We start from the raw sequence: 21,555 nt of genomic DNA, 5'->3' as shown, positions 1-21,555 counted from the left end.
CTAATTATATAACACATTAATATTATTGTATACCTCATCAATCATTAAAATTGGGATTTATAAAGGGGATTCCTCTGATAATATTGATGACCCAGCTTTCTAAGGAACGCTCCAGAAAAATCAAATCTGCCATTCTGTCCTGGGAAATCTGAATGGTAAACACTACAACCACAAATCAAGAATGATAAACCAGGGATGCTTACTCATAGATTCAGTCACTGTGACTGTAGTAATCTCCTTATGTTATCCAAGGTCTCCTTCCTTCTAAATTCAACTTTGAAAATTATACTAATGAGCCTGAAGGGTTTCTGCTTATGTTACCAGAGCCCCTCCATGATGCAGCTTCATACGCTGTGAGTGTCTCACAACCCCCCTCCATGGAGGGAAAGGGAAGTTCTCCTGCACAGTGTAACAGCCTATGAAGCTACAGCAGAGTGGGGCTTTGGCAACACCCCCATTGTAACACCCATTATCATAATTGTAAAAGTTGATTTTAGAAGGAAAAAGGTCATGAATGACAAACATAAGCAGATTACTGCAACCACATTGTCCGGATCTATGAGTAATTGTCCCTTGTTTATCATGTTTGATTTTGATCGAAGATTTATTTTAAGTGTATGTTCACACAGTGAAAAATGCTGTGCGCAATCCGGTCCACAACTTTCCAACAATGATTTTGATTGACAAGCCCTATTTTGACCCCATTTGGGAATTTCCATTGATTTCAATAAGAGATGGATTTTGCATACATTTTCCCAACAAGATTAGCTTAAACACAAACAGATATTTGTATGGTATTCATTTTTCTTTAGTATATTTCCACCTGGAAAAGCTGTGTGGCATACATAGTGACCACCATTATGGATGCCATTCTCTGTAACCAGCTCAGCCTCTGAGGAAGAGGAGCCTAAACAAGAGGGGCGTCAGCAAACAATGGAAACATTTTTGGCATCTGTAACGGTTGCTTTTCTACAAATAGATACAGTAATTTGTTTTATATTGCATTTGTATTTGTTGTTCTGGAGGTGAATTGGGGACTTTGTTTTATTGTGATGTATATTAACATGATTATACAAGAACCTTGGGTCTTCGTGTCCAGGAAAGTGTCGCATACAAGCGGCAGTCCTTGTCTGTGCTCCAGTCTGAAGTAAATCACTTTTATATCTTTATCTCTTGCAGCGAAGCAGAACAGTAGATTTAGCTCTTTAATATTAGATTCTTTCTTATGTCCCTATTAAGAAGGCAGAATAACACTCAGTGGCGCCAGTTGTATATGGGCCCAATCCGCTTCCACTATTACAGTGGTTTACCCGAATATACCGAATATGTTAGAAGTGGAAACACTGTCCTCAGAGTGCAATGGACTAAATGTTAGTATGAAATAACGTTTGGGACAGTAAGCTGTAACCGTGTTATCCCTAATATTACTAACTATAGTCTAAAAGCCATTTACGTCTCTCTCCCTGATTTCTGAGACCTATTTTGTTTTTATTTAACTGGGGTGTACCAAGATTGATTCTTATTCTCTATCCAGAGGGCAGGGGATAACAATCTGATCCAAGCAGATGGACCCCCACAGTCCAAGAGAAAGTGGGTGCTTTTCTCACTAAGTAATGAATGTGTCCTGTCACTTCATTTAATTCTATGAGAGTATTGGGAATTGCTCGGCATAATGCTCAGGTATCCCTGGCGCTTTAATTTACTGTATATGATAATGCAGGAGATAACCAAATTAGTATTGAAAGGAGTAGCAGTACATATGCTCAATCTACCACTTCATTCAGTTAGTGAGAACAGGATCTACATTCTCATGAATCATGGGAGTCTGTTCTAGTGATTGGAGGGGGTCCCAGCAGTTGAACCCCCATCAATCAGATTATCCCCTACCTGTGGTAACCCTGTGCAAGATAATACCCACATAAGAAACTGGAAACATTTGTTGATCTCTGCCATAGTTCAAACTGGTTACTGTAGTAGCATTTGTTATCACAGTGTTGTGTAGACTGTAGAGACACATTTCCTCCAAAAAACAACCTATGAACCAAGGGCCAAAATAAAAGAGCCTGACACATCCACCCATCATCACCAGTATCATTCCCTTTAACTGACTCAACTCGAGTGCAAAGGGAAAGATGCACAGTTTGACCTTAGGCATTAGGACCCCCTCCCCTAGCCCCCACAATGATTAAAGTCAGATTGGGAATGTCAGCCTGGCTGCCCACATCTCCTAATTTCCCAGATCACAGTTGGTCTTCTGTCCCTAAATAACACACATACTGCGATAATGCAATAAGGAGCGCACAGGAGCGACAAGGAGATCCGCCGGTGGCATCACATTGAGCCAGGATGAGGAATGCACCATTTGGTTTTATCTTGCCGTGCCTTGCAAAGTGATATTGTTTTCCTTCCGCTCGCGCTCCCTTATCGACAGCAGGAGTTTAATTACAATTAAATAGCTAGCAGAAAACAAAACCAGCAGTAAGGAAACAACGCAGGCGGGCGGGGGAGGGGAAATCAGGCATCGGAGAAGGAGAGGACTGTCACCGGGGAAAAGTGGCGAGACTCAGTGCCTGAAACCAGTGACAAGCCAGGCGATCCCATGTATTCTAGTTGATTTTTGCATATGCAAAGGTGATAATCAAAACTAAAATCTCAGCAAATAGATTTCAGGTATGCATTTGTGATTTAAAATATTATCTGTACTTTTACATAGAACTGCAGGTTATGGCTAGTACATTATTTCCACTTACCTGTGGTCTTACATAGGATGGCAGGTAACATCCCCTATATTATCTGTACTTACCTGTGGTGCTAATAGGGCAGCCGGTAACATCTACTACATTATCTTTACTTACCTGTGGTCTTACATAGGATGGCAGGTAACATCTACTACATTATCTTTACTTACCTGTGGTCTTACATAGGATGGCAGGTAACATCTACTACATTATCTTTACTTACCTGTGGTCTTACATAGGATGGCAGGTAACATCCCCTACATTATCTGTACTTACCTGTGGTGCTAATAAGGCAGCAGGTAACATCTACTACATTATCATTACTTACTGGTAGTGTTACCTAGGATTGCAGGTAACATCTACTACGTTATCTTTACTTACCTGTGGTCTCTCTTACATAGGATGGCAGGTAACATCCCCTACATTATCTGTGCTTACCTGTGGTGCTAATAGGGCAGCAGGTAACATCTACTACATTATCTTTACTTACCTGTGGTCTTACATAGGATGGCAGGTAACATCTACTACATTATCTTTACTTACCTGTGGTCTTACATAGGATGGCAGGTAACATCCCCTACATTATCTGTACTTACCTGTGGTGCTAATAAGGCAGCAGGTAACATCTACTACATTATCATTACTTACTGGTAGTGTTACCTAGGATTGCAGGTAACATCTACTACGTTATCTTTACTTACCTGTGGTCTCTCTTACATAGGATGGAAGGTAACATCCCCTACATTATCTGTGCTTACCTGTGGTGCTAATAGGGCAGCAGGTAACATCTACTACATTATCTTTACTTACCTGTGGTCTTACATAGGATGGCAGGTAACATCTACTACATTATCTGTACTTACCTGTGGTCTTTCATAGGATGGCAGGTAACATCACCTACATTATCTGTACTTACCTGTGGTGCTAATAAGGCAGCAGGTAACATCTACTACATTATCATTACTTACTGGTAGTGTTACCTAGGATGGCAGGTAACATCTACTACATTATCTTTACTTACCTGTGGCCTCTCTTACATAGGATGGAAGGTAACATCCCCTACATTATCTGTACTTACCTGTGGTGCTAATAGGGCAGCAGGTAACATCTACTACATTATCTTTACTTACCTGTGGTGTTACATAGGACAGCGGGTAACATCCACTACATTATCTGTACTTACCCGTGGTTTTACATAAGCCTGAAGGTAGCATCTATTACATCATCTGTACCTACCTGTGGTGTCGAATAGGACTGCAGTTAACATTTACTACATCGTACACAGAGAGTTATCACAGTATGTTATTTGTGGTGTTGCATTGGACAGTGGGTAACATCTACTACATTGTATGTACTCAGAGAATAGCACTACCCGGTTACTAGAACATTAAAGGGTTTAGGGTTTTCGAAATAAATTTTTAATTTTGGAGATGTTTCTCCTTTATATTGAAGACCTGGATAGATAATAAGATTATCATGTAGTCCTATGGATCTTGCTTTGTGTGTAATTTTATATAATATACAGCAGGTTATACAGCCAATATATATATATATATATAAAACGCCTACCTTCCCCTCTCTTGCAAACCAAATGGATTCGGCTCTGTCATCCATAGCATTGTAATTCTGAGATCCGGAGCTTGTCCATATGTTACCAGTTGTTGTGAGGCTGGCAGCCCGGCGCCTGTAACAGCTGTGTTGTTAAAAATGTATAGGCAAACTGTGCACGGAAGCGGCCCACCGTGGACCCCAGCACAGAGAGCTATCACCACTGCAGCCTCCAACTCCAGGAAACTTTTCATGAAGTTAACAAATTCCAATAATTGAACCTTTCCTCCTCCTACTGCGGGATATAGTTTACCTTAATGTTTTCCAGTAATCGATCATCTCTTGCAGTGATGTAAATGTGCTACAACATTAAATGTAGCTCCTGTTTTCTTATAGATAAGATACAGTAGACAGTGGTTGATGATAGATTTGGTACATATTTGGATGCTTTGTGTAATTTTTACTTCCTTTTGGTTAGTTGTATGGGATTAAGTTTTTTCAACCAAAAAGTATAGTCAACTCTCTCTATACTGTTACAGTGCTGGCACTGCAGTTCTGCCAGTAGATAGGTCGTCCATGCTTCACATATCTGTATGATGGAAAGCAGCAAACAAATACAGGCGGCACAGTGAGACAAAAGGATTGTAATCCAGTGTGGGTGCAGGCTCCAGGGATTCGACTCAAAACCCCAGCGGATATCCAAAATTCGTAGACAGAAGAGCAGAACTCCTTGGTATTCAAAATTTATTCACAAGTGGAAAATATAGTGCTGTACTGTATTTTCCACTTGTGAATACATTTTGAATACCAAGGAGTGCTGCTCTTCTGTCTACAAATTTTGTATGATGGAAAGACTACTGTCCAGTGCAATGTGTTCAGTCTGTGGGATTGTACCAGCATACAGGTCCGTTCCCATAGGCTGAACATGTCTGTATGCATAATGATAAGACTGACATTATAAGTCACATTTATCAGGGCTTGTACACCTAAAATCTTGCATTCAAGCCCTGAAATAGGTGCAATTCCTGGCCATGCAGGGGTGTGGAGGGGCATGAAGGAGGGCATTGGTCAGGGCCATTCAGATGCAGGAAACTCAGCACCAGTACAGACCTGATGAATGTACCCCACTGACTTGTAGAAGAACGCCACCAAATATCTGTTTCTAATGTGATATATAAAGATGATATAAAATATGTAAATATACACACGAACAAGTCAAGGATTTATAGCGAATCTTTAGATTAACAAAGTTTTAGTGTGAGATATCTTTACTTCATTACAATGTGACTTCATGTTAATTGTGGAGAGCAGTGCATTGTGGGAAGTTGAAATAATAGCTCCCTATCAGCTAATAAACACATAGGCATCACTAGTGCCCGCAATAAAATGAATTCACTGGTTATCCACAAAACAGAAGGATAAGGGTGGGAGGGGGAAGTGCTGGGTGACTGGAAGACGTCCTCAGCAAGGTGACACAGGAACAAAGAAAATCCATAAATTCTTTCTCTACGATTACAGTTGAACACAAAGGCCATCGTGTATCCTGCTTGGAAGCTGCAACCTCTGCCCGTCATCTACACAACTCCTTCACAATACAGAGCAACACACAAGCATTGTTACCCATCGCTTATCACTTAATAATTCATAAGTGGAGGAGAACAGAGGTCTGCGCTAACAACTCGCATAAAGAGAACAAAACTCTTTCACACTAGGGTTCTGGTTCATATGCTGAATGTGGCTATAGACTGCTGGGACCCAGTGGATGCTAAAAGAGTGTGTGCTTAGTATCCATCATGCTGGTATTATATGCCAGGCTGAAGAGTAGTCAATGTATATTCAATATATAATTGGCATGAATGGCCCTGGCTGTGAAAAATGTAAAAAAAAAATTGCACCTGCCAGTGTGACAGGCATTATACCAACTATGCTTGCTTTACTAAACCAGCCTTAGTAATTGCACGGAGCACTAACTTTGCGACCAAACAAGAGTAGCTAGAGCAATGCCACATCGACACAGTGGCCTAGGGCACAAGACACATGAGGTGTAGGGCACTAACATTGGGGGTGACAAGTCCTATAAATAATCACAGTGTCCAGCGAACAGCCAGGTATTGCGATTATTTTTTCCTTTAAGCCACCTCCACGCCAAGTGCTGACCGGATCCTCCTGATCCTATCCGGCAGCAGCAGAGGGGTGCTTTATCATACGATGGTGCACAAAGTGCTAGCATACAATAAATTTCCCCACCAACATGATACTTGTAGTAACAGGACAATAGGATAGAGCAATATCTTACAATACCCTGAAACTTGGAATGACAGAATGATGACACTGACACTTGCTAGGACTAAAATGAAACGCACACTGAAACTTGGATGATAGGATAGTGACATCACTGATACTTGAGGGTACAGGGACATCAACACTTTAGGTACCTCAGCATGATACTAAAAACGGGGGGGGGGGGGGGGGCTACCAAACAGCTACATATCTATTTGACCACATTTAGACAACATAGAAATTATGTCCGCAGTAATGTGATGCAGTGCTGCAGAATGTCACACGCTGTAACCTCCATCACTGGTTGGAGGATTCCAGCAGGAGAGGAAGATAAATTCTGGGCCCTCTGAGACCCTTCAGAGGAGAGGTGACATAAGGAATAAAATGAATTAAGATGTATTACATCAATGCAATAAGAGTCTCCTGTATCTACACACTACACAAAGATGCTAAAGAGTGGCCCTAGAGAGCGGCATGGTGCCAACCCCAGTACAATGAGCAATCTCCGATACAGACAGACGAACTCAAGAGCCAGCACTCTACAAACTGAGAATAGCTGGAGCCACAGCTCCACCTGCAGGGCACTATAGGGTAGTGGATACAGGCAGCTCTCTGTGGTCTGCTGTATTCTGTAGCTGGTTATGCCAGAGATTGCTGCCTGTTTTATTTTTATTATTTTTGCTGTCTCTTGTCCCTTAGGGTGCGGTCACACGTCATGTTTAAGGCATGCGTTTAAAACGCATTGCAACAGCTGAAGAAAGATTTGCCTAATTAAACAGCTGTCAACACTTGTGTTTACAAAACGCAACCGTTAACGCATGCATGTGTTAACACAATGTTAACATCTTGTAAACATGTAAAACTGTTGCAATGCGTTTTTAAACGCATGCGTTAAACGCAACGTGTAACCACACCTTTAGGGTTTCTCAGTGAATTACACAGTTATTGTGATGATTATCAGATATTCTGTGGAATAACTAACTCCCTTTTATAGACTCACAATTCGGCTTGCAAACATTTTGGTCTTTTGGTCAGCCAGCACAGTCCAGCTCAATAGATGAAGATGGCCTCTTATACAGTGTAACAAGCTCTGGCTCTGGGTACAGGGTAGTTCTGTACAGGGTTCAGTCTGAGGATTTGAGCAATGGAGGAAAGAGTTTTACAAATTTGCATTTGTTCTTTTCAGTGTATAGTACATAAGCTTTATTGTATAAGACTGCATGGACAAAGTATAAAACCTGTGGCAAGTAAACTTGGTTTTGTGTCATCTTTCAGGTCCCCCGATCATCTCCAGCACCCAGACACAGCATGCCTTACATGGAGAGAAGGGACAGATCAAGTGCTTCATCCGCAGCACGCCTCCCCCAGACAGGATTGTAAGTAATAGTGGGACTTGGCTTTCAAACTATTTCACAAAATCGGGCCTCTGACCGCATTGCTTTCAATAAAGCCATTTGTTGTTTTTGAATTATCCCATAATGTACTTTGGGCCATCTATTGTTGCTTTCTATGTATGAATAATGGTCGCAGTAAACTATGACTTTTTGTTCAATAATACATGGGGCCAATGTATGAAGACTGTGCATCAGTCCTAACTATCATCCCAGCTGTAGAAAGAGGCACCAAACAAGGCTTCTGCTTCTATTAAATTTTGGTGTGACATCATTTTTATATTGAACAATACATTGAGATTTTTCACATGACAGAGCGGTAATATACCTACACTAATACATTATTAGCATAGAAGAGAACTTCTTATGAGGGCTAAGAGGACTGGCTAGAGTGGATTCAATTGCATAAATGTAGTCAGGTACAGTGGCATAACTAGAAGCTGATGGGCCCCAGCACAGAGTCTGTGCCAGGCCCCCGACTATAATGTATGGCTTATAGCAGTGATGGCTAACCTATGGCACTGGTGCCAGAGGTGGCACTCAGAGCTCTTTCTGTGGGCACTCAGGCCATCACCAGAGATGACTCCAGGTATATTCCTGCAGTCCCAGACAGCCCAGGACTTGCTGTGCACAGAGCTATTTTAAAGTGACAGCTCAACCTGGGACTATTTTCTGCTTTATTGGTGTCCTCAGGGTGCTGGTATCAATGAAAACTGTGACAGAGGAGGAAGTATAAATCACAAATTAGATTTCTATGTTGGCACTTTGGGATAAATAAGCGGGTCATAGTTGTAGTTTGGGCACTCGGTCTCTAAAAGGTTCGCCATCACTGGCTTATAGTAATAGTCTTCTCATATGGGAAGGTGACACCATAAGGGCCCGGGTTCGATTGTAACCTCTGCACCCCCTCAAGTTACCCCCCTGGTCAGGTACAAACAATGATTGTAAACTCCAAAATTCTGTTCAGTGATCACAATCTACAAATTGATGAAAAAAATAAACAAGACATTATTAGAAAATGACAAACCTTTTTATTGTTCTGTGAGTAGTATATACATGTCGGAGGACATATCAAAGTCGAGAACCCCTTTAAGGGTGCAATTCTGGCCTGAAAAGCATTGCCACCCATTGTGCACACACCATTGTCTTTTACACGCTTTCTCTTTACCCATATGAGCTGTGTACATTCTTAGACAGATGTTTCTAGTGTGTGACAGAGCAGCAGTGTCCACCACTAAGCCTCTCCTCCAGAGCCCACACCACCCTCCTGCGCCTCGGACCTACATGAAACACACTTGTAACATTCTCGACTGTTATTCCAGAGTCAATACGGCAGCTTCTCCACAGAGTCTTACGCACATTCCAAAAATAAAACCAGGACATCTTTGATCTTCTTTCTATCAATTTCAGCGCCCGCAGGCTCGCAGATAGCTGAGGGGGAGTAGAGGCTTTGTCTTATCTATTTTTACCTCTTCCACCTACACACAAACAAGCCTCCGGATCTCACCAAGCGTGTGCGTTCTGTGCTGGGAAGCACACAAACACTTATGTACTGATAAAAAAGATTGCCACAAGAAAACAAGTAATTACATTACATATATACAGAGTCACAACCCCACCAAGAGACTAAATCATTCAGTGACCTTAGCATAAGGGGCCCTGGATCTGTGAAGAGTGACAATGCTCCACAAACAAAACTCAATACCATAGTCCCAAAATATTCCGGCAGCTGTCAAGTTTCACTACTTGCACCATATCCTGCATCAAATTTGCAGTTTAGTATTTCTTTTTAAAGAAACTCCAGTCCAGCAAAAAGCAAACAATGTGAGCATCAAGAGTCAGGACAGATAAATATTAATTTAGTGTCTGCTACACATGACTAATTTGCACAGATTGGCTACATTCACATGATGTATGCCCACCGTACCGTACCATAGAGCGACACTCACCCCACCCCTCTCCATAGAGTAACATAGGGCCCGTGAGGCTATTAGGTCATTGAAGTGTATGGGGGACGTATATACAACATATATAAATATAAGTCGCCGTATACACGTCGTCAATACGTTCGTGTGAATGTAGCCTTATAAAAAGAAAATAATATCAATAATACAATTTTTTTTCTTTAACAAACACTGCAAATCTTTTAAAAATACAATATAATATGTATAATACAAAACATTGCATATTCATCAAAATTCAAAAACATTCCTAACTCCCCTTTTCTACCCATCTCCCTAACTCTCCCTTTCCCTAATCCAATAGAGGGCGGCAAAAGACTTGGCCTCACTAGAAGTCAACCAGAGAGACAGAAGAAGAAAGAGGAAAAATAAGTGTAGAATTAGAATCATAACTCAATGGTTCCTATAGACGTTTGTACTTGTTGCCTATTTGATATCAATCACTTACGGTCTTATTTTTTGATTCAGATTCCTAAAGAGGGATCCTGTGTTAAGTTCCAGATACCAATCTTGCCAAAAACAAAACTTTTAATTAAGCCGTAGACTGAATAAGACCCAATACGCCAACCCTTGCACTCTGGGATAACCTGATCTTCAACTTGGTGTCGATTATTTTAAAACCTCAATCTACTATTGATCCACTCAGGGGCAGCTCCATAACACAAGAAAAATATTTGCTGGCTTATCTGATACCTATTACATTGGGCATTCTTCCTCAGCTTCATTTTAAGCAATACCGCTGGTGAATAATACACCCTATTAAGGATATTTAAAGGATATCTACCGCCAGGATGAAGGATTGTAAACCAAGCACACTGACAAGGGGTTTTCCCACAAAACAAGTTAGGCCCTATACATTGGATAGGGCCTAACTTGCTGATCGGTGGGGGTCTCAATAATGAGACCCCCACAGATCACAAGAACGGGGGGTCCGATGGGGACATGTCCCAGAGATGAGTGAAGCAGATGCCCGCGTGTGTTTGTGCTGCTCCATTCATATCTATGGAGATGAGATTACCAATCGACAATCTCCATCAGCTCCACAGAGATGAATGGAGAATTGTTGAGGTGCAGGATCCAGCCCTTGGTTCCGCATAAAACAATTTGATCCAGCTTATAAATCTCTCCCCATATCCAAATTGTGCCCCCACCTGGCTAATCTGCATGGAAGCAAAAAGTCTACGGAAATTGGTTTTACCACTTCGGCCTGGAACAAAACCACATTGGTCTGGGTGTACATTTTCAGTTATCACCTTTATGCGAATTGCCAGAATTTTTTCAAAAAGCTTACCATCCACATTTAATAATGAAGTTGTGCGGTATCATTCCGTATCAAGAGTTTCTTTATTTTTAATAGCGTTCATACATAGATTCAGGTAGCTTACCGAACTCTATTGAGTGTTCCCATATCCATAGCGGAATCGCTTAGAGGATCTCGCTGATCCTCTTATTTTTTCTTTAAATATAAAAACACAACAATTCTACTGACCCAAATAATAAAGAGGACATGACATTTGAACCCCACGATGATATTTAAAAAACAAAGGTCATTAGAAAAACAGTGTTTTTTTGTTAGTGTCATTACATGTGGAACTTTTTCTACCATTGTTGCACAAAATATGATCCCACTAGGAAGTACAATTTGTTTGAGTTACGGGCTTTTGGAAGGTAAGGATTAAAAAATGGACAAAAGGTTAACAGGTGAAAACTGTTTTTACAGTAATTTGCACAGTTGCATACAGTACATTTATTGCACACAAAATTAGAGCAGAATCCACTCCACATCTCTCTCTTATTGCTCCCTCAGAAAGGAGAGCAGGTCTGTATTGGACATTAGTATTGACCAGTTCTGATGTGAATGAGTGTTTGGAACTGATAGAAACATTCTCCCATTCCCCAGCACCCATCTGTGTATCTTCATTCACTCAGCTCTTGCTCAATCATCCACCTTCTCTTCTACATGTAATATATTAGCCCTGCGAGCTTCAGAAGAAAAAGACAGATAAAATATATTTTTCTGATAAAATAGATTAAAAAGTTTTTTATAGTTACTTGTACTTTCAAAGGATATCCTCTTTAGGAACACTTTTTGTGAGTCTCACAGCAAACTCATCAAGGTGAAGAAAGGAAATGATGAAATCCTTCACTTCTGTCTGACGGCCTTAATGAGAAATCATTGCACAGTTCCAGTGCTTAAGCTTTGGAGTTTGACTTTATTAAATTGCTTTGTGAATTGCCAGTCAGATTCAGAGGATGGGGCTATGGGGTACTATGGAAACCCTGAATGGATTCCAGATATCCAGAATCCTGCTGGGAACCCAATCTTTATCCACATTCAATAGAGTTTTAAATGATATTTGCAGTATGTCCAATGAAGCTAAATGAGTCTGTCAGCTATTATATTACAGTGTTTTCCTATATTCCATTATACCTTAGACTAGATTGGGTGCTCCTTAGAAAGGGGTCAAGGATGGGGGTGGGGGAAGGACCATATATCTCACCTCTGCTAAAGTTTTGGTTTTCCTTGTGGGTTTCCATAAAGAATTAATTCAGAATATTACCAGATTATATAATTGTTCTCCCCCTCTTAGGCCTGGTCATGGAAAGAGAACGTCTTGGAATCCGGGACCTCTGGTCGGTACACAGTGGAAACAGTCAGCACGGACGAAGGAGTCATATCCACCCTGAGCATCAGCAACATTGTAAGGGCCGATTTCCAAACTATTTACAACTGCACAGCATGGAACAGCTTTGGCTCCGACACAGAGATTATACGACTAAAGGAGCAAGGTGAGCTGGCAGTTACATGCATGAATTATATCATATAAAGGAGAACACCACCTTAAATCATTCTACAAAGTTAAAAGACAACTGCATTTGGGGTCAGTAAGAAAGACCCCTAACCATTTATTAGTAGAATGTCCTCCCTAAAGGAGACATTAAAATCACTTTAGCATTGTTCAACAATCCCTTTAATCTTAGATGGTGACTATAGCAATTATAATAGCAAACCATTGGCACTATCCAACATAGCTCTGATTAGCACCTCTGATTGACCTAGTATGAAATAAAAAATATATAGAGATAAAATAATGTACATTTCATAAAATGGTCCTTAAGGTGGTATTCCCCTTCAAAATCTGGTTGCTGTATGTAAATGGTGATGAGTTGTACTATGATGTAGCCAACTTTTTATAAAAGAAAGCAGTAGCTTTTCCTGTGGAAAATGACACCATGTTCCATAACAATTGGTTACATAAGCCGACCACAGAATTGCCTGCAGCTAACCCACAGCATATTACAATCAAGGCATAGTGGATGGGATTTATACAAATACCAACCTCATGCCTCATATGATATGTGCGGCAGGTCTTGTACCTGCATCTTGACAATTATTGCATCTTCTTGCAAATTGTAACTTTCGTGAAGGTTGAAGTCCACTGCGGCTCCTCGAAGAGTAACGGCTTAGAATGCCCCTTTTTTAGCTGGATTTTGCCATGGGTGGATTCATAGTGGAATGTCCTGTGTCTCCCCAGTCTAATACTAATATAGAGTGGCCTCAGGTCTTACGCTCCAGTCTCAACCCAAGCTGCATTCAACGTTCTGGTTTCCCTTGGCTCTTATCTGCAGGTCCAATTTATTTTCAGTAGCATCTTCTATAAGTATTATATATTTGCCTACTATGTGTGTCATTAAATTTAGCTGGATCTGCCACTTATCTGCAGTTAAACATCTTTGGGGAGATTTATCACTGCTTCTACAGCAGTTTTCTGGAGTGGATGGGGCATATGCCATGTTGGCGTGGAGGGGGCGTAGAGGGGCATGGCAGCTGGTGGAGTAGGCATAGAGGGGCACATTGACCTGCTGGAGGGTTGTTTTTGCCTGTGTTCTTTTGCAAAACCAGCGTTTTTTGCTCACCAGCTGCCCACCAGAAACTTCAGGAGGCCTAAGCCTCTTGATGTATCCAGCGTGACGAGGGGGGTGTAGCCGCCATCATATGCTAAATCTCCCCCCTTATGTCTGCGGGTAGAGGATCCTTCCTTGCTGCTGGTTCAGCATTCATACAGAGCAGCTTTTAGGAATCCTGAGATGTTCTTTCTGTCGTACAGCATATTGTGCTTCCTCTTGGGCTGTACAGCCTCACAGTTTGTTCCATTTTTGGATATCTTTACAGTATCTTCTCTCCTCTAATGGCAGATAATACTCTGGTACAGAATGCAATCAAATTGCAACTCTCTTTGGCTCCTTAGTATGGAATCATAGCTAAAGAGATTCTTTAAATGCAGATTTGGATGTAACTGGTATAAAAGATTGTGTAACAGAATATAAATAAGTTTTCTCCAAGTTGCTCTGAATTCTATGAAGTTTGAAAGCATAGACTCCCTCCGGGCCATTATCTACTGCTAAATCAAGTGGAGAAAATATTTTCAATATATAGTAAAATAGTGTTTATCCAGCATCAGTCACGTCAGAGACATTTCATACCTGTTTTGCCCATTATCACCTCATGACAATGAGGTCATCCAAATCTGTCATCCGGTTCCCCCGGCTTTTAAATGCTTTACTAGAGATGTCTTCACAAATACAGATTCTCTACATGAGGAAAGGAAATGAAGACAATTTGTTAGTGAAGTTTAGACTGAAGATGTTTGACTTGTGTAATGTCTGGCTGCCAGAGGGCCCAGTAAGATATTACACCGTGCACAGTTCATCACGGGAACCTCATTACATTGTCTGTAAGGTTATTGTGGCGGCTAATGTAGTAGAAGGAACGAAGGAGCCTTGAAGGTGAAATCTGACACCAACCTCTCTTGTCCTATTAGTTTACAGAACGTGCAGAACAGACTGAAAGAATAAAAGTGTCACGGCAGCCATTTTGATCTGGGATAAGACATGTCATACAGCAGTTAGATTAGGTCACAATAAGGTTTTTACATTTCTATACCGGATACAGCTCACTTAAGTGGGGGGGGGGGCTATTGTCAAACAAAGTAACTCACAATATAAAGGATGTAGAATAGCTAATAGTCTCTGTAGCAGAGTTAATTAAGGCAGTGGGTAGACAAATTGGCACTGGTATAAAGTTTTTTATGCTACTCCTATGTCTTATTATATTAAAGATTGATACCCTTGTTGCTGTGGTAAGGGTAACAAGTTGTAGAAACTGTAAAAAACTTATACTCTCCTCTCTCTGTGGTCCTGTTCAGCCGTGGCGCTGACCATCACTGGTAGTTTCTGTTTGTATACAAAGGCAGGCAGAGAGATGGCCTTGTGTGCCATGCGCCTGCAACAGCCTGTAACTGCTACTGTAGCAGGGAGAGCATTTTCGATGTAACTTTGCCACCAGTCTCTGCATACAAACAGAAGCTGCCAGTGAGGGTCAGCGCCATGGCTGAACAGGGACTCAAGAGAGGGAGATATTCACTCACCACGAGTCGTACATACAAATTTATTTAATCCCGGACAACCACTTTAAGTCCATAAAGTCCAATTATAAAAGTGTATTTCTTAAATTTCTGCATAGTAACATTCAAATATATTTTGGATATAATGAGGTTTGAAATAACAACCAAGAGTTGACAAACTATCCTGTAAGAAAATGGTGTTGCAGGATGTTCAGACCCACCTTGTACAATCAAGACACAAAAGCAACACATCAATTAAATTAGGTGTACACCCAATCAAAAAAATGAAACCTTTTTATAGGTACAAAAAATATCACCACAAGGACCTAAGACTGAACCACACTGCTATAACCCCAAAGGCTACAAATAGCGCAGTGTGTTGTAATACAACAAAATATTAATACCAATGATAAAAACCTACCCAAAACATGTTTCTTTTTGGATTAATGCAATGGTGTGAGCTTCTTTGAAATTGTTCAATAAGGGAATACCCCATTAAAGGTACTGAAATATTACAGGCAATGCCCATATAGTTAATCCGTGATGACCAATAACAGGGAAGACCTTATATACAAACATGGATCGACTTCTTACATTGTCAAACAACACTTGTTATGAACCTAATATGGATCTTTGTAAATGGATCCTAAATTTGAGAAATTGTTACGTATAACATCTTAAAAAGTGTAGAAAACATCTTTTCTGGCAGAAACTCTCAGTATACATTACCTCACAGAACGACCCGCAGTGTGATCCAAGAAACCTTTCAGATTAAATGATTGCTGTAGCCACATTAAACCACATAAAATATGGATATTGTCATCTCAGTAATGTATCTCTTATTGATCCATTCTCTACTTAAATGCTCTTCTCAGCCTTAAAGGAGAACTCTATCTGGATCATTATGTGTATCAAAATTGTCAAATTTTAATTTTTTGGAAAAAGAACAGTCATAACGGAGGAGTTAGTTTCTACAAATAGCATTTTATTGTTTTTAACTAGGGATTTGATTGTTTTTAACTATATCCATTACAACAACTACTCAATACTTCTCTTATGTTCTACTACTGAAATTCTCATTTTAGGAAACATATCAAAGTGATAGCATGGATTAGAGTCCCTTACTTTATTCACATCCCTCCAGTGTTGTCTCAGTGTAGTGCAGGTGTTTTATATTTCTATGAAAAAGTTTTGAACTAACAAATATCATCCCCACATACAACAATAGAACAGAAATACTCTCTACAATAATACAAAACTGCTACTATGCACAATAATAAAACTATAATATTGTATTCTATGTACAAGAAAATAACTATGTCAATGCTGCCCACTATGTACAGAATATAACTACTATAATACTGCTTAATACATGCAAGAATATACCTACCATAATACCATAATGTACAAGAATATACCTACTGTAATTCTACTCCAATGGAATTGCTATAATACTGCTTCTATGTACAATAATATAACTACTGTAATACTGCTGTCTATGTAAAAGAATATAACTACTATAATACTGCCCCAATATACATATTATAACTACTGTAATAGACGTGGAGGTAAGAGCACCATAAATATCCATTAACTAACAAAAGGCAATTTAATGCACAACATACTGAAATCTTATAAATAACAAAATACTTGTAATTAGGCTATCAACGCCCCCCAATAATAAGAACAGACTTACTGTTGGTAGGTAAAAGGCTGCAGCTCTTTAATTTTTTACAAAGAATAATTTAACAATCCCTTCCCTTCCTTGGTTGAACTTGATGGACAAGTGTCTTTTTTCAACCTTATAAACTAAGATACTATGATACTATGAATTTAACAATCTTAAACAAACATAAGGTGCATTCTTTTGAAGTCTTTCTGCATGAAACGGACTGCCCAGACGGACTCCCATCCGGCACTACGGACTGCCAGGCAGTGTTAAGTTCTTAAATTTCCGCCAGTTGTGACTTAAGTAACACTGAAAGACGAATAAAAAACAGAAACAGCACACAAACCTTAACAAATAGGGAGGGCGGGACTTCTTCCAGGTGCGGGCAAGAGGCCGGATAAGCAGTGAGGGGGGGATTATAAGGACCAGGAAGAGGGGGAGGAGAAAGGATGGAGGAAGCAGCCAAAACACCCCTTCTTAAAGTGCTATCCCCTTCAACATAAATAATGTAAACCCAGGCCACCCCAGTCCGTGGGTACCTCCTTAGGCTGTCGGGGGTCCTATTCAGACGGAAATGAAAGAAGTAAACATAAAACCATTATGAGTTTCTGGCATCTCCTCTGTATCAAATGGTTTAAAGCTTATAAAACATATTTTAATGTGCAAACATACAATGGTATAAAACGGTGACCATGAAACTGTGAATGTCAAACTAACTATGAAAAAAAGAAAAAAATATGAGGGTAAAAAACATATAAGGACTTATAAAGACATATAAGGATAACAATAAACTATTATAAAACTGCCCTTTATGTACAAGAATATAACTATAAAGCCCCCATTGAGATCAGATTTTGTATCAAACATAGATCCTTAAAATTGTGAGGAATAGAAAAATATTGTGTTGGAAAAATGGATTTAATCATTAGTCATTTCCAAATTATGAAACTAGAATCTCATTTATCTGATGTCTGCAGCAGGGAAAGTAATGCCACCACGGCTACATTTGGTTCTCTGCATTTAAGTTACTAGCCCCTACAGTCATTGAGAAGCAGCTCTATGCATGGACAGTGATGGGTTAAGGATGCACTACTTGTTGGAAGGCCTCCAAGCCAGCACGGATTTTATTAAATGGCGGGGCAGGCAGGTGGAGAGCGCTCATTAAACTGTGATTTATAGACGCTGCTGTCATGTAGATTGAATCGGAACTAAATGAACTGCTCAGAATTAGCCTTGGGCACCTTCCAACCTAAGCGGAGACTGTGGCCGCACGGTCAGATGGTGTCATGGAGATTGCAGGGGATTTAGAGCCAGATGGGTTTGTGTCCTCCATTAGAGGGAGGGGGACCATGAGCATGACCTGTGTGACTACACTACAGAGTATTCATAGACACATCCCTATTGTGTGAACTCATTTATCTTATTCTGACCCTTCCTAATAGAAGCTGTCTGATCTGTACTATACTGTATCTACCGCCATGTTCCTCCAGCTAGTACTACTACCATTTCAATGCACCCTACACTGCCTAAATAATTTCATAATGTTCAACTACTTATATGGGATCAGACATAAATCATGCCGCATGAGCCAGTCACCAGCCCCTCATTCTTCTTTGGCCATGTCACTATACCCTACATGCTGCTCTATAACAACATGTACGCACATTGGACCAGATTTATTAAACTGGCTGCACCGGTTTTCTGGGGTACTTTGCACATAACTGCATACTACTGTATTTATGTGGTGTTTGTGCCAGTTTTGTGTCACAGATGCATTGTGTCTGCCACGACATACAAAACTCTGCACCTAATGGGGCATTCCAGTGCAGATTTGCACCTAGCGGCAAATTTACATCTTCAATAATCTGGCGCACTTTGCACGTTATAAATAATCCGGCCCATTCGGCATATTTATCATCTCCCATGATAAATCTGGACCATTGTTATTTACAGCTATGTCCCTGCACACTAATTTCAGCACCATGAACGCTGCTCTGCACTAAAGCCAATTGTCATACACTGTATGCTGCTTTACTTGCATGTTTATGCAACATGTACCACTCTGCATGCATATACAGATGGTCCCTTACTTAAGCACACCTAACTTACAGACGACCCCTAGTTCCCTAGTTACAGACTGACCTCTCTGCCCTCTGGTGAAGGTCTCCAATTGCTGCAATGATCAGCTGTAAGGTGTCTGTAATGAAGCTTTATTGATAATTCTTGGTCCCATTACAGCACAAAATTTTGAAAATCCAATTGTCACTAGGACAAAAAAAATTTTTGTCTGGAGCTACAATATACAGTTTCAAATTCAACTTAAGTACAAACCTAAAGAATCTGTACCTAAATGACAGAAATAGTGACCACTTAGTTCAGTTCTGGAGAGGACAGTGATAAAACTCGTACATATCAAGGCAGGTATCTAAAATTGATATAATGCAAACATAATTTTATGTATGTAAATGAAGAACAAGAATTCATGGAATTATGCTTTATATCTAATTCTTTGTTATTCCAGAGCTGATGAATGGAGACTAAATTACATGATGTCTCCTATAGAAAAACACAACAAAGTAGGAGACTCTGCTTTCACAGGCCCCAGTTCACATCTCCTTTAGGTCTTTAGACATTACATTACATTGTGAGTCAAAAGCAGGAGGTGTTGTTTGTCTGAAATTTGCTGGTGTTGTCGAAATCATACCATACCATATCCCCTGGGGCCCAGAAGTAGCCCTCTTATCACTAGGACTAGTAGAACTGCCCTTCTCCCACCTTACCACTATTATGCATCTTCTAAACTCTGCAAGAAACCTAATAGCCAAAAACTGGAACTCAACAACATTACCCTCGTTCCATCAGATATTATGTGTTGTAAAAAACAACTACAATTTAGAATCCCTGTTAGCACTCCACAAGGGTAACAAAAACTCCTTTGCAAGTAAGTGGGCGGACTGGACAAATTACATCTCCAAGCATCACCCATAACATAATCTGACTTTTACTATATATGTTGTATTCTCCCTAAGAAACATAATCATTGTGTATCAAACTACAGGCACTGTTATTTTTCTTTTTTAACTTCTATGTTCTTATATGTTTTTATTGCATGTGTAGCATATCATATGCCAGCAAAGCATTATGTTTTATAATGTCATAATATTCAATATGATACTCATATGCGCTGTTCCTTGTATTAAACTTTAAAACCAAATAAAAATAAAGTTACAAAAAAAAGCAGGAGGTGTAAGTCTTTCCATTTTACCATAGCTCTTTATTGTTGCTGGAAAGTCTTGCACCTGTTCTGTGTGTTAGACCACATTTGGTTGTGGCTCACAATAACTGATGCAAGTAACTGAAGACATAACAGACAGAGATGTGAACTGGGTCCAACTTTCTGTCACTTTCTTGTAGCATAGACAACATTATAGAGAAGAATAGTAAACTTAATGTGGGGTAGAGAGGGAAGCATTGGGTCCCTTGAGCTACGACTCCAACCAGCAGTCAAAAAACAACAAACCTGATACAGAGCACAGATAGGAAAACTGTTTCAAAATACTGACTAGAAATTACACACTGCCCAGAAACAGTGCTATTGCTGATTTTGAAAGATCTATCAATTGGTGATGGGCACTACAATAGTAGATAATTCACTCATTGGGACTTATTTGCTAAGGGTCCCGCGGCCGTATTTTCATCGGGTTTCCCGACTCGTCGGGGATCACGCCGGGGATTGTGTCGCACGCAATCATTTTTTGGGGCATCAGCGCCGGCTTTCATGCTACAGAAATCGTGGGGCGGACCGTCAGACGATCCGACAGATTCTGACTAAGCGCGGGATTTAACATTTAAATTTGTGTCACATCCAATGCACTTACATGATACAAGCAGGAAATTGTGCGCACGATCTTCTTGAATCGTGGCAGATGTGCATTCTGGTGGACATTCCGGATCGGGGATTGCATAGGACCGGGTAAAGTAAATGTGCCCCATTGTGTTGGAGGGCAATACTTCAATAGTGAATGCTCAGTGTCATCTGAAGGATTTGTAGAATTAACAGTCAATCGCTACCCTTGGAAAGAGACACTTAAGGTAAAGCATTTGTGAATCATGGTTTTCCTGCCATCCTGTAAAAACGAATAAAATCTTAGGCCGTTCCCTTAATCTGGACCCACAAGGCAGCGACATAGGACGACATCTGTCACACAAGACACAAATTGAAAAAAATGACACAAATTAAAAGAGTCTTCTGCTGTCTGCCGGAGCGCGATACCAATTCCGCAGTCACAGGCGTCAAGATCCTGTCACAAAGTGACAGCATTAACCAAATTGTGCACTAGATATAGATTTTATTATTCCGGCAGGCTGGAGAATCGCAGGGACAGATACTTCTAACGTTGCACGTTAAAGGACCACTGCATTAGATACAAGCGCAATGAAAAGTTCTACAACTATATAAAACTATATAAATATATTTGCTTTCCGGCACTGAATTCAAAGGCAAGAAATGCAAAGACCTAGATATGATTACATAGCAGAAGGTTTGTTTCAGCTGTATACATC

General features: G+C 40.3%; 1 protein-coding gene across 3 annotated transcripts in view; it reads left to right on the top strand.

Moving 5' to 3' along the window:
• The window catches only part of KIRREL3 (kirre like nephrin family adhesion molecule 3), a 535,939-nt gene that overhangs the window by 491,754 nt on the left and 22,630 nt on the right, over positions 1-21,555 (top strand). For all 3 annotated transcript variants that reach the window (XM_072156677.1, XM_072156678.1, XM_072156679.1), the window contains 2 exons: positions 7,842-7,942; positions 12,510-12,708. In XM_072156677.1, coding sequence (XP_072012778.1) covers positions 7,842-7,942; positions 12,510-12,708 — 300 coding nt within the window. The remainder of the gene's footprint in view (positions 1-7,841; positions 7,943-12,509; positions 12,709-21,555) is intronic.

The sequence above is a fragment of the Engystomops pustulosus genome, chromosome 6 (genome assembly GCF_040894005.1).
Source record: "Engystomops pustulosus chromosome 6, aEngPut4.maternal, whole genome shotgun sequence".
NCBI classification, from domain to species: domain Eukaryota; kingdom Metazoa; phylum Chordata; class Amphibia; order Anura; family Leptodactylidae; genus Engystomops; species Engystomops pustulosus.
The sequence above is the reverse complement of the archived record's forward strand: the minus strand, read 5'-3'. Positions and strand labels throughout refer to the sequence as shown.